This window comes from Furipterus horrens, unplaced genomic scaffold (genome assembly GCF_987537825.1).
Source record: "Furipterus horrens unplaced genomic scaffold, mFurHor1.1.pri manual_scaffold_7, whole genome shotgun sequence".
In the NCBI taxonomy this organism is placed as follows: Eukaryota; Metazoa; Chordata; class Mammalia; order Chiroptera; family Furipteridae; genus Furipterus; species Furipterus horrens.
Window position 1 is genome coordinate 39,647,006 of NW_028327177.1, and position 14,114 is coordinate 39,661,119.

Below are 14,114 nucleotides of genomic sequence, written 5' to 3' on the forward strand. Positions count from 1 at the left end.
CATCCTATTTGAGGACCTGGTGTTCCTAGATCAACCACCAAAAAAACTATACAAAGAAAGATCCCTCAAAATGGATAAATCAATATGAAATTTAAAAAAGAAAAAAAGTTTATCCTACAGGAAAGTAGGGAAAAAAAAAGAAACTGGAACACAGGAAAATTAGGGGGGAAAAAAACAGACTGAATAATAATTACATAAATGCGAATGGTTTATATATACTAATTAAAAGGCAGACTGCCAGAGTACATGTATTTTTAAAAATATGATCAAACAATGTGCTGTCTACAAGAAACTCAGTTTAAATGTAGTGATATAGGTAGGGTGAAAATAAAAGAATTAAAAAATATATATTATGCAAACATTAACCAAAAGAAAATAGCCATGACTATAATAATTTAGATTAAGTAGACTTAAATGCAAAGAAAATTTTCAGGGACAGAAAGGGACATTATATAATAGTAAAATGATAGAAGACTTAGCAATCCTAAATCTGTATGCACCGAACAACAGATCTCCAAAACAGGAAAAGCAAAAACTGATAGAACAGAAAAAATACACAGATCTACATAATATAGTTAAGACTTCAACACCTCCTTTTCAACAATTTTTTAGAAAAGAAAGTCAGGAAGATTACAGAAGAATTCAACAACCAGCATCGACCAACAGGATCTAATTGATATTTACAAACATTCTATTCACAACATAAAATACATTCTTTTCAAGTACCCAAATAATATATACCAAAATGGCCTATATCCTAGGCCAATTAAAAGACCTCAACAAATTTAAAAGAATGGAAATATACAGTATGTGTTCTCTTACCACAACAGAATCAAACTGGAAATGAAGAACAGAAAGATAATAGGAAAATTTCCAAACAGAAACTAAACTACAAACTTCTAAATTATTCATGGGTCAAAGATGATGTTAAGGGAAATAAAAAAATACAATTAACTGGATCAAAATAAAAAATATAACACATCAAAACTTGTGGGACACAGGTAAAGTAGTGTTGAGAGGGAAATTTAAAACACTAAGTGATTTTAGCAGAAAAGGGGAAAGGTCTTAAATAATATAAGCTCCCACCTAAGAAACCTAGATAAAGAACAGCAAAATAAACTCTAAGCAAGCAAAAGGAAAAAATATAACAAGGAGCAGAAATCAGAAAAATTGAACAATAAAATAGAGGAAAAAGATGAAATAGAGAAATGGTTCTTTAAAAAGATTAATTAAAACTGACATAAAAAGAAAAAAAGAGGACAAATCACTAATATTAGGAATGAAACAGGTATCACTATACACCTTATAATCATCAAAAGGATAATAAGGAAATACAGTAAGTTCTCAGTTAATGTCCTCTATGGGTTTTTGGAAATAGCAGTTTAAGCGAAAGGCCATATAATGAAACCTATTTTACCATAGGCTAATTGATATAAATAGTATGAGTTAAGTTCCTATGGCATGTTTCTGGTCACAAAACATCACCACATTTCTAAATAAAGACCCCAAACACTTCTAATATTAAACACTGAAATAAATGTGAAGTATACAGTATTTAAGAAATATTGATAAAAACAAGTAAAATAATTATTTTCCAACCCGCTTATTACAGTTAAGGGTCAAGGAGGGCAGGAGTTTGTTTCAGCAGCTCAGGCACAAGATAGAAATGAACCCTGGACAGGATGCCATTCCAGTGCAGGAGCACACTTACATTCACACTCACACACACACCTTACTCATTCTTGTACAATTTAGACACCCGAACCTAACATGCACATCTTTGGGACGTGTGAGAAAACTGGAGTACCTGGAAGAAACGCACACAGACATGTAGAGGATCTACAAACTCCACAGATACTGGCCCTGCAAGGAATTATATTTTCCCCCATTGACATTTTATTTTATTTATTTATTTACTTTTAAGATTTCTTTAACTTTAGAGGGGAAGGGAGGGAGAAAGGGAGAGAAATATTGATATGCGAGAGAAACATCAATTAGTTGCCTCTCACATGCCCCCAATTGAGGACTTGGCCCAAACTGAGGCATGTGCACTGACTGGGGATCAAACCAGCGACCTTTCAGTTCACAGGCCGGCACTCAGTCCATTGAGCCACACCGTCCAGGGCCCCACTGACATTTTAACAAAACATTTGAGGACCTCCACTACTAAAAACAAAAATACACACATAAATCTACCCATATAGAAGAAATGGGCCAGTCCCCCCAAAAGCAGAAAATATATCTCATCCAATATGAAACTGATAAAAATAGTCCAAAAACTTTATTAAGTATATTGAAGTCATAATTTTAAAACTCCCCAAAAGAAATCTCTAGGCCCAGGTGGTTTCACTGGAGAAGACTACCAAATGTTTAAAGAATTAATACCAGTTCTACATAAATCTTTAGAAAATAGAAAAGGGACACCTTCCAATTCATTTTGTGAAGCTAATATTACCCTGACACAAAAACCAGACAAAGGATCACACACTTAAAACACCACCACCAGGAGACTATCTATGGAATCTAGGACTGGGCACAGGGTTCTTACACCAAAAGCATTATCCATTAAAGGAAAAACTGAAGATATAGACTTTATCGAAATAAACTTTTACTCTGTGAACCCTGTTTAGGGAAAAAAGACAAGCTACAAAGTGGGAGAAAATGTTTACAAACCACATATCTAAAAAGAACTCATGTCTAGAATATATAAAGGACTCTAAGGAAAAAGAAAGAGTGACAATTCCCAATGCTGGTGAGAATGCGGAGAAGCCAGATCAACCACACACTGCTGCTGGGGATGTAAAATGGTACAGCCATTCTGGAAAACAGTTTCTCAGTTTCTTAAAATCTAAACATGCAACTACTTATGACTCATCTGACCTAGAAAATGCATAGCCCAGAAAAATAAAAACTCATGTTTACGCAAAAACCTACACACAAATGTCTCTAGTAACTTTATTCCAAAAACTGGAAATGAGCCAGATGTCCATCCACTCATGCATGGTTATACAAATTGAGCCATCCATATCCAAGAATACTGAGTTCTGGTTCAAGATGGCAACAGAAAGAACAGTGAGACCCTGAATTCACTTCCTGCCATGAACACACCAAATCGACAGCTACATATGGAACTTCAGCCTCTGGAAAAAAACCCAGCTGAGCAAGCATTACACATCAAACAAGAAAACGAAGCACACTGACGCTGGAGAGGCTGAGACACAATCTCGTCATAAATACCACCCCAGGCACAGTGACCCACACTGGGAAGGGAACTCAAAACCCAGACCTTCTCCCTGTGGGCCAGTCGGAACACCACACTGGATGAGCATCCAAAACATCTAGCCACGAAAACCCACAGGGTCGTATCCAAGAGACCCACAAGGCAATAGTAATCTAAGAAACAGCTCTTATATTGTTGACCAGCAATTTTTTACAAAGGCTATCGCATATCACCGGCTATTCTTTTGCAATTGAATATAAAACTGAAACAATCTAAATAAACTGCAGTATACTTTACTTATACATAATGTATTAAAACGAAACTGTGTACATATCTTCTATATAACTTTTAATAACTTTTTGTTGGTATGATAAACGTCCACTCTTCTTCAAAATCACTTTCACTATCAGATCCTATCACATTTCTTTTTTGCCGTTTTAGTGGGCTAATAACAGATTCATAACTACCTTCCAACAGACTATCATCTTCCACATCGCTGCTATCTATGTACTTCAAAGTCACTCGGACAATCAGAAAAAGCGTCTGCATATAATTCATTGAAAAATTCTTCATTGTCACAATGCACCGTATTTGAAATTTTTGCAATACGAAAATTGTGATAAAACCCAAATATCTAGAAAAATAATTTTTTAATAATAAACAGGATCAAACATAATTATGAAAACTTTTACAAAATCCTCTAATACCCTCAGTTTTAAGAAACATATTAGCTAATGCAAGTGCAAACATGAGTTAACTCGTTATCAGTCAACAATGTTTGGGCTTGAAGACATGAGTTTATTTCTGACTGCTCAACATTATGAGTTAAGAGTGCTCTTGTGCTGGGACTCATTCACCCCAGCATCCAGCACAGAAGCAGCTGATCCTGCCCAGATTTCTAAGTCTCATTTGTTAAACTTAAAGCATTGGCCAGAGGGGGCAGTCATCTAACTTACACAGCTGGAGGCCTGCTGGGATATATTCGGGGTATGGAGGCTGGCAGGTGTTAACTTTTAAGTACCATCTTTTTTCCCCCCTCAAAACCCTAGGTCTTCTGCCCTCCCCCATCCCTTGCAGGTACTATCATTACCCTCCCCTTCTGCCTTGCTCAAGAGCACCAGTACCTTCCAATTTTCGTGGCTGTCACCCAGGGGACAGCCCTTAATCGCCTGGCTCTGAAAGCAAGGAAGTCTTGCATTCCTGGTTTCCATAGGACTGTAACAATCAAAGACAGTTCCTAGCAGACTACTACCCACAGGGCACTGCACAGAGAGCAGACTGAAACATCCCTGTCTTTCTGAGAAGGCCTATTTCCTCATCCAGGGGCTTAGGCCTGAAGGGCAGGCTTCAGGTGTGTCATACTTCTAGAGGCCTACAGGGAGATTCTCAGGGAACAGGTCAGCAATCTTTGCACACTTCCTCTGTTTCGCTCCAGCGAGCTGGTATCTCTTCCAAAAGATGCTTACACTCTTGTCAGGCACCCTGATTTCTGAGCTGCCACCAGGCTACAATGCCTGGCTCTGTTGGCAGAGATACTTGCACTAGTGGATCCCAAAGGAGTATAATCAAGGGAGAAAGAGCTCTTAAACTGCTACTGCTCCTAGGGCACAGCAAGAGGCAACAGACCCAGGAACTCAAGCTTTCTGTAAAAAGAGACCTATTAGTTTATCATGATAGGTACAGGCTGAGAGACAGGCTTCTAAATATAATCTTCTTAATGTTTTCCCCCTGCGACACCCGAGAGCATCAGTATCTCTTAGAAAGGAGCTTTTTTTTTTATGCTCTGGTTTTTGAGGCTGCTGCCCCTTGATTCCTTGACTCTGGTGACCAGAGGCTTGCATTGCAGGGTCTCACAAGAATGTAATAATCTGAGAGACAGTTCTAGGCAGGCTATTACCGCAGTACACAGCCCAGACAGCACACTGAAACACTCCCAGGCTTTCTGTGGAAAAGGCCTGTATTTGCTCATTCTGGAGCTTCAACCTAAGGGGCAGACTTCAGGTTTGTCAAACATCTAGAGGCCTCCAGAGGAGCTCTCAGAGATAGTTATCTTTGTACTTTCCTTTTGTCTCACCACAGCTCACTGATATCTCCCAGATACATACACCTGAAGCCCAAATTTTTGTGACTGCTGCCCAAGAGATGCTTACAGATTGCCTGGCTCTACTGGCCAGCAGGGCTTAACTTTAGGGGTCCCACATGACTATATATTTGCATACTTTAAAAGAGCTGCCTGCCCTGGCTCGTGTGGCTCAGCGGATTGAGTGCTGGTCTGAGAACCAAAGAGTACCCAGTTCAATTCCCAGTCAGGACACATGCCTGGGTTGTGGGCCAGGTCCCCAACTGGGGGCACGTGAGAGGCAACCACACATTGATGTTTCTTTCTCTCTTTCTCCCTCCCTTCCCATCTCTCTAAAAATAAATAAATATATCTATATCTATATACATATATATCTACATATATACATATATAGATCAGAGAAGGAAAACTCTGACTCCAAAAAACCTCCGCTGCCTTGCGGCATACCTCTTCAGGGGAAAGGCTAAGGGAGTAAACCCCGACAGAAAATCCGGAGCCAGAGTCCCTAAGGCGGTTTGACGTTGTAGTCAACACCGGCAACTCCTGCGGCGCACCTGAACCCAAGCTGTATTGACTCCGTCTTTCCCTTGGATCCTTCAGCTGCGAAGAGAGGGGGGGTCTGCTGCATGGGCAACAGCAGACCCTCCATATTACCTTGCCCAGGCTCTGTAGCTTCAGCATCATCGCAAGATGTCGATTCAACACGGGAGGAGACAGATACTACCATGTCACTCCCGAGTCGGACTGCACAGCCATTCTCGGCGGTGCAGATAGACTCTTAAGAAGCTACACCATCGTCTCTCGAGACGGACGGCTGCCGACGACGACATATATAGATATATATATATAGATATAGATATATTTTAAGTGCTGCCTTAAAGTCAGGCTAACTAATCAGCGCGAATCTAGGTGCTGACTGAGATCTTCCCCTTTGGAACCCGGAGAGGCCTTGGCACATCCTCAACTACTGGAACTATTGAAAATAAAATAGGCTGCTTGGACAATCACAGAAGTTTGAAGGACAACCAAGAGCTAGGCCAGGATTAAATGAGAAGGTCATTCCTACACAAGGCCACGACTTCAAGAATGGGAGAGGTGGCCATTTCATCTAATGCACAGAAACCAACACAGTCAAGCAAAATGAAGAAACAAAGGAATCTGTTCCAAACAAAAGAACAAGATAAAACCTTAGAAAAACCTTAAAGAAAAGGACATAGTAATTTAGTTGATAAAAAGTTCCAAGTAATGGTGACAAAGATGCTCACTGAACTCAGGAGAAGAAAGGATGAACACAATGAGAAATTCAATAGAGACAAAAATATAGGAAAGTTCCATATGTCTATTTGTCACAGAGTTGAAGAATACAATAACAGACCTAAAAAATACATGAGAGGGATTCAACAATAAATAGATGAAGCAGAAGAAAGTAACAGTAAACTCCAATACAGGCCAATGGAACGCACCCAATCAGAGCAGCAAAAAGAAATGAACAGACAACTTACTTGAAGAAATAATGGCTAAAAACTACCCTAACCTGGGATGGAAACAAGACATCCAGATCCAGGAAGCCCACACAGTTGCAAATAAGAGGAATCCAGAGACTCACACCACAACATAGAAGCCTGGAAACAGTGCTCCAACTCGGAAAAAGTGAGTAGCCCTTATAAAGGCAGGAAAGTAAGTAGAAATGCATTTGGTATGCCAGAAGTTTCAATTAGGGTACATATGTTTTAATGATTAACAGGATTAACGGTTTTACATAGAACAGGATAGAAGAGAAGGAATATACAGAAAGGTAAGGTTGACTTGCAGGTGTCAGGAGAAAACAATCAAATTGCCTTGATGCTCTTTGAGGTGATTTTTATCAAAATGTAGAATGGGCACTTTTTCTGTAATCACTGACCTTTAGTGTTGAAACCCTGTAAGATGTATACCTAACTAGCCCCGGTGGTTTTGCCTCAATGAAGAATTTTAGGGAGGGTCCTTATTCTTTCTTGGTTACTGATTTACTCAGGAGCATATGCATTCTTTCCTTTCTTCTCGGTCACACCAACGAATATTACTCAGTAACAAAAAGAAACTATTAATATACATGACAATCTAGATGAATCACAACAGAAATATGCATAGTGAAAACAGTCCCAAAAGGTTGCATATTGTATCATTCAATTTATATAACATTTCTTGAAATGACAGAATTGTGAAAATGGAAAACAGACAAGTGGTTGTCAGTAATCAAGGAGGGGCTGGATATGGAAGGAAAGTAGGTGTGACCATACAAGACAATGTGAGGGAAACCTATGGTATGGAAATGTTCTGCATTTTGTCTTTATAGCTGTAAATATCCTCGTTGTGATACTGTACTACAGATTCTTTTTGGGGGGATTTTTTAATTGAATGTATTGGGGTGACATTGGTTAATAAAATTATATAGGTTTCAAGTGTACAATTCTACAGTACATCATCAGTATATTGTACTGTGTTCACCACCCAAGTCAAGTCTCCTTCCATCAGCATTTAATACCCCCCCCCCCCACTTTCACTCTCTCTTACCCTACAACCTCCTTTGTAGCGTCGTTTTGCCATTACCATTGGAGAAAATTTGGTAAAGGCTACAGAGAATGTCTTTGTATCATTTCTTACAACTAAAATTATCTCAAAAAGTTTAGTTAAAAAAATAAACATCTTAAAAAAAGAAAGGCTCTTTACCTGCTAATCCTCTAATACCTGGTCTGTGTTTATCTACTGTTATGCCCTCACTTCAACTTGTCATTCAAATCGGATTCTTTCTATTCTCTTGTAATTATTTGATTCTTATTTTATCCAGCTAATACCACGCAAATGAAATTACTCTTGCTAAAGTCAATGAAAATTTTCCATCTACAACACAAAATTGAAACTTGCTAGTTTTTTTATTTACCTAGCTTCTAGGTTATCTGACATTGATGACTAGTTTGCTCCCCTCCCATGAGTCTTCTCTATCCCTGCTTCCATGATAACACCTTCTGTCTGTTCTCCTTCTGCCTCTAGAGTTGCTTCTTTGGGGGCTGGGGGTTTGGGGTGGGGATGATAGTGGAAGGAGTGGTTCTCTCAAATGCCAGCTTTGTCCAGAATGCAAATGCTCTTCAAGTCTTATATATGCTCTATGAGCACACTGATTATCAGCCATTCTATCTATATGTCAAAGTGCAAGCATTTCTTAGCAATACCTAGCTATGGTTATAGAGTAATGTGAATGTCTAAAAGGAAACTCAAATACAACATATTCCAGATTGGACTACCTCCTCCTGTTCTCACTCACCAAAAAAAAAAAAAATCTGTTTTCCTATATTCTTATTGTTTCATCATTCTCATAATTATCCTAGCCACAAAACTAGGATTATCCTAGACTCTTCCCTTCTAAACCCCAATATCTAAAAAATGTTTTCTGTCTTTACAATTCTTCTGAGTATCTTGACTTTGTCCCTCTTTTCCATGTCTTCTGTCAGTTTCTTAATTTAGTCAAACTCTGATCATCTCTCTTTAGCCTATTTCCTGACCTGGCTTCCTTCTATTCTTTACATTGTTTGCAGGGAAATTTTACTAATATACAAATTTGATAAAAATACTGTGGTGCTTAAAGTCTTCCATGGCTCCACACTACTTTCAGGAAAAAGTCTATAAGTTTTTTAGCCTAATATGTATAACTTTTAAACCTCCATCAACTTTCCATAATCATCCTTATAGCTTACCCTTCTCTGTTACTCCCTAGCCTCACTGAACCATTTTGAGTTTCCTAAACATGCCATGTAGCCTCCTAATTAGTACCTTTAAACATATTGCTCACTTTTCCTGAAATACAGCCTTCCTATTTAATTAGCTCCCACTGACTCTTATCACCTTCTTTGAGAAGCCTTGCAAACTTCTCTCATCCTACAGTGGCCTTCTTTATTTACTTATTAGACTTTATAGTATCGTTATTCATTTTCTCCTTAATCTCCTCTAGCACACCAAGTATTCCTTAGAAAGCTGGGATTCTATCTTATTTTACCTCTGTATCTTTGATACCCAATAAGAGTGAAGGGTTGAATATGTTTAATACCTGTTTATTAAACTGAGCATAATAATTTATTCAGGCTTTTTCAAATAAATGGAAGTCCCTCTCTAACACTTACATATTGTTTCCTTTGAATCAGAACTTGCCTTGACTCAGAATTTTTGGCAGTCATTCTCAAATGATTACACAAATTCCTTAACATAACATACTCATTATTCTACCCCAGTAAGACCATTTTAGTACTATACTTACATAAACATATTTATGACAATTCTTTCTGGTCTGTCAAATTAGAACTTCTAAAAGCCAGGGAATTCTGTAATTCCTAAGGACATAGTAGTTATATGTGTCTATAAACTTTATAAATACTAGCTGAGTGTTTAAAATGAACAGAAGACAGCTTAAAAAAAAAATAAACTGGGTTAGTTACTAGAGATCAAATTCAGCTATTAAAAGGAAATACTGCAAAGGTATCATTTTTTAAAATAATAAATATCACGTCTCAGCTCCCACAGCCTTCCAGACTAACCTTCGCCTTGTAGAGCTCTCTCCTTCTTCTTTGTCTATCCATCCAACATCAGCTAAAGATGCCACTGCATCCTCTCCTGGGTAACTGGGGCTCCATTCTGTTGTAGGGCTGGTAAGCTATAAGTTACATATAGGGTAAGTTTGTCATCTGGCACCAAAATATTAGAATAAAACTTTTTAATCACCTAAATAAAAATTATCAGCTTTAGTGTTACAAACAAACACACAGTTTCATTTTCATTTCCATTAAAGGTCCCCATGAAAGGAACCATTAGTTATAGCATATGTTGCCTAATAATGTATGACAATCTCTGAATTATAATTCAAATTTCATCAGTTTTTAATATACAGGTCAAATGAGACAAGTTATTTTTAAAAACTTCTGTTCATCCTAAAACATTAAAAAAATATTTAGAATTTAAGCATTAAAAATCCATTTTTCTGAAGAGATCTGGTTTTTTAAAAAAGTATAGGAACAAGAACAAGCAAGTGACAAATTTGTGCTAAATCTGGGAATATTTTTAAGTGGATATTTACAGATATACTGTTATAATGCTGAAACTACATTAAAAAAGTTTTTAAATCTCTTCATTTTAAATAAAAGTTTTAACTGTTAAAGAACTAGCAATAGAACAGAATTCTCTATCTAACCTTAAACACATAGATGAAGGAACATAATATTTTGACATACAACAAAAAGCATAAAAGTTCTGAAATTTACCAGGAAAAAATATAATTTAATTGAATTAAATTTAAGTTTTGTTATAGTATATCTCCAAGCCAGAGGGTCATGAATAATAATTACAAAATAAAGTTATCAGAGTAACATACCACTTTCAACAAGTTGAAATGAGGTTTAAGTGAAAAAGAAAATGAAATTTGAAATGAAGAAAATGATATAAAAGGCCAAAGAGATTTACTTATTAATGTATTGCTCAGAAAGTTTGTACCATAACCCATGCTTTGTTTAAACCTTAATATTATTGCCAGATCGAACTTTTGGAAGATACATTAAATAATGCTTCTTCCTAAAATGTAAAACATACCATGCAAACACATAATACTAACATAGATATATAGGGGGGACCCAAAAACACACGGAGTACTTGAAAGTACCCTCCATTTGATGCAATGCACCTATCAAAACGTTTTTTCCACTGCTCAAAACAGTTTTCAAACTCATCAATTTTGATGCGTATTTTGCTTCTGCCATTTTTTGCTTCACCTCTTCCATATGGCCAAAATGTTTCCCATGGAGGACTTTTTCATCAGGGGACGAAAAAAAAGAGGGGAAGATTGGGTGAATAGGGAGGGTGGGGCACAGGGGTCATGCCGTTTTTGGTCAAAAACTGCTGAACACTCAGCACAGTGTGGGAAGGTGCACTTGTAAATCACCCATTATGAATGGGCAAACATGTTGAAGAGTCATCTAATTCACTGAAGCCAAACACAGCCTCTCACAACAGCGCCCGCTGGTGCACTGATACAGATGAGTTCCTAGAACACTCAACTAGTAGGGGAATCCTGTACTACAAGGGGCTCCCCCTCCAGAAGATAATTCCAGTTTTTTGGGGGGGTAGTCCCCCATTGTAACTTTAAAATACCTTTAATATTATGAAGAAAATTTTAACTAAACATATCAGCTGCTGGTATGTGTAGCCATTATGTAACATTGTTACCTAATATCAACTTCATAAAGTAGCATTAGAAAACTGATATTTTAACAATAACCTACTAAGAATATCAAGTATTTAAAATGCCTTAAATTGGCTTTTGGGGAGGACAGGCAAGAGAGAAAACATATTATATTAAGAGTAGAGGTTTAAAAACCCCAGAAAACAATAATGGAATTAAGTTGAAAAGGCTTTCAAAATACCAATGTTTTGCATGTAGTGGAATAATTGTGGTCAGGAGAGAAAATAGTACAAGCATCAGTAAGTACACTGTCAAGGGATATGGTCAAAAAATAAATAAAGATATGCCGTGGCTGGTGTGACTCAGTGTACTGAACACTGCCCAGCAAGCCAAAAGGTCACAGGTTCGATTCTGTCAGGGCGCATGCCTGGATTTCGGGCCAGGTCCCCAGTTGGGGGCAGTGTGAGAGACAATTGATCGATGTTTCCCTGGCACATCAATGTTTCTTTCCCTCTCTTTCTCCCTCCCTTCCCCTCTCTCTGAAAATAAATCTTTAAATAAAAGAAAAATTAAAATATAGATTTTTGTACTTCTCCCTTATGTTTCAGAAATTTATCCATGTGTCAATAAAGAAACAGATATTCAGTAAAATGGATATCTTATACAACTTAAATAACTTACGGAGGCATCATATCTGATCTCAAGAGCCTGAGAAATCTGGTAATATCTGTTCCTAACCACTACTGAAAACAATTATATAATGATATTTCTATAACTCATAATAGGGAGATTCTAAAAGGGTTATGGGGAGATCTCTGAACAGGAAGATCCCCAAGTCCTGGAGATGTTCCCAGAAGACAGAATATTAATGGACTATTTTGTATAAGCTAGAGATTATAAAAGTAAAATCTGGATGGTACCTTCCTGAGGTGCTATGTTCATGAAGATCTGATTATAATTCTTTGTTTAGAAAAGAAACATTTGCTCCAATACTTTTAAGTTTGACTTTAAGACTTCTTACTTTCTCATAAGTTATAAAAATTGCTGTTTTCTTCCTAGATATTTGTTTATAAATAGCAAAATGATACTTTTAAGTAATGACCATTATGCTGTACACCTGAAACTAATACAAAATAATTGTGAATGTAGCCTTGACTGGTGTGGCGTTTTTCCACAAAGCAAAGGGTCGCTGGTTCACTCTTAGTCAGGGCTCCTACCTGGGTTGCAGATTTGGGCCCAGGCATGTCTGAGGCAACCAGTACCGATACTTCTGACATCGATATTTCTCTCCCTCCCCTCCCCTCTCTCTAAAAATAAATAAATAAAATCTTAAAAAATACTAAATGTAAAATGTAGTTATTTGTAATACTTTGTACATTAAACACAAAAAGTTACTTTCTGCACACACTTTAAAAAATAAACCATGGTCTTTGTCTGTGATCACACTAGACATTCATTATATTTAATCACTGAAATACTAGCATGTCTATAACATGCTCAATGAAATGAAAAAGTTATCAATTCCAGATCCGGTAAAATCTGTATCATTTCTAACAGTGATTTATGCCACTAAAAAATAAGCATAACAAAGTCCCTAAGGAAACCAAATTCATTCAAAATAAATAAATAAATAAAGCTAAAAAGTAAGAATACTAACCTTTTTTTAAAAAGGCCACTTCATGCCTCTCAAAAAATTACCAAAAAGGGAAGGAGAATAGTTCTCTATTACCATCAGATTATAATTTTTAGTCTGACACTTTAATTGCATCTGGATGTACAGTGGATTAATTTTATTTGTTTATTGAAGTAGCTACTGAAACAGGTTTCGTTGATTTTTGTTTTTTTTTTAAGATTTTGTTTATTTATTTTCAGAGAGAGGGGAAAGAAACATCGATGTGAGAGAAACATCCATCAGTTCCTTCTTGCTCACCCCTAACCAGGGAGCCAGCTGGCAACCTAGTCATGTGCCCTGACTAGGAACCAAACCAGGAACCAAACCAGAGACCTCTTGTCTCATGGGAAGACATCCAACCCATTAAGACAAACCAGTCAGGGCTCATTGACTTTTTTTTAAGTAATGAAATCTATTTCCCAAAACAAACCATGAAAATGGTAAAAGCAGTTTTTGCTTTCTTTTATTTTTTTTTAAATCTGAATTTAATCTGAGGCTCTGGGTTGTATGATTTTCCAATTTGAGAGCATATTATACTGATTTATCTCTGTAACAGTTATTGCTTATAAACAGAGTATTTATTTTAAACTATTATATTAAAATAATATTGTTATACATGAGCTTTACACGTACGGCATAACGCTATGTTTGCCACAGTGCAAGTGACCACACAAAATTACATATCTCTGTGGTCATCCACACTGTGACAAATATGTCATTGTTCCATTCATAAAACTATCAGGGTATTACATGAGAGTATATAAATTGTTGTAAAGAGAATTTTCTTAATCAGTTATATTATTTTGAAAAGGATGTGGCAATTACAGTGGTAACATAAAATTGTTAGAGAGCCAATGTAAAATATAATTAGTTTAAAATACACTCATGGCTGATTTTAATAATTCTTAAGTGGATATAATCTGACCAAAACAATAATTACAAA

General features: G+C 36.8%; 1 protein-coding gene across 2 annotated transcripts in view; it reads right to left on the reverse strand.

Annotated features, from left to right (window-relative positions):
* MTFR1 (mitochondrial fission regulator 1) overlaps nt 1-14,114 on the reverse strand; it is a 58,217-nt gene that overhangs the window by 13,119 nt on the left and 30,984 nt on the right. The window contains exons 1-2 of one of the 2 annotated variants that reach the window (XM_090283628.1): nt 12,717-12,802; nt 9,866-9,981 (exon numbers count right to left, since the gene is read on the reverse strand). In XM_090283628.1, coding sequence (XP_090139754.1) covers nt 9,866-9,981; nt 12,717-12,776 — 176 coding nt within the window. In that variant the 5' untranslated portion in view covers nt 12,777-12,802. Of the gene's footprint in view, nt 1-9,865; nt 9,982-12,716; nt 12,803-14,114 lie in introns of those variants that run through there. The other variant, XM_090283627.1, reaches the window with a different exon arrangement.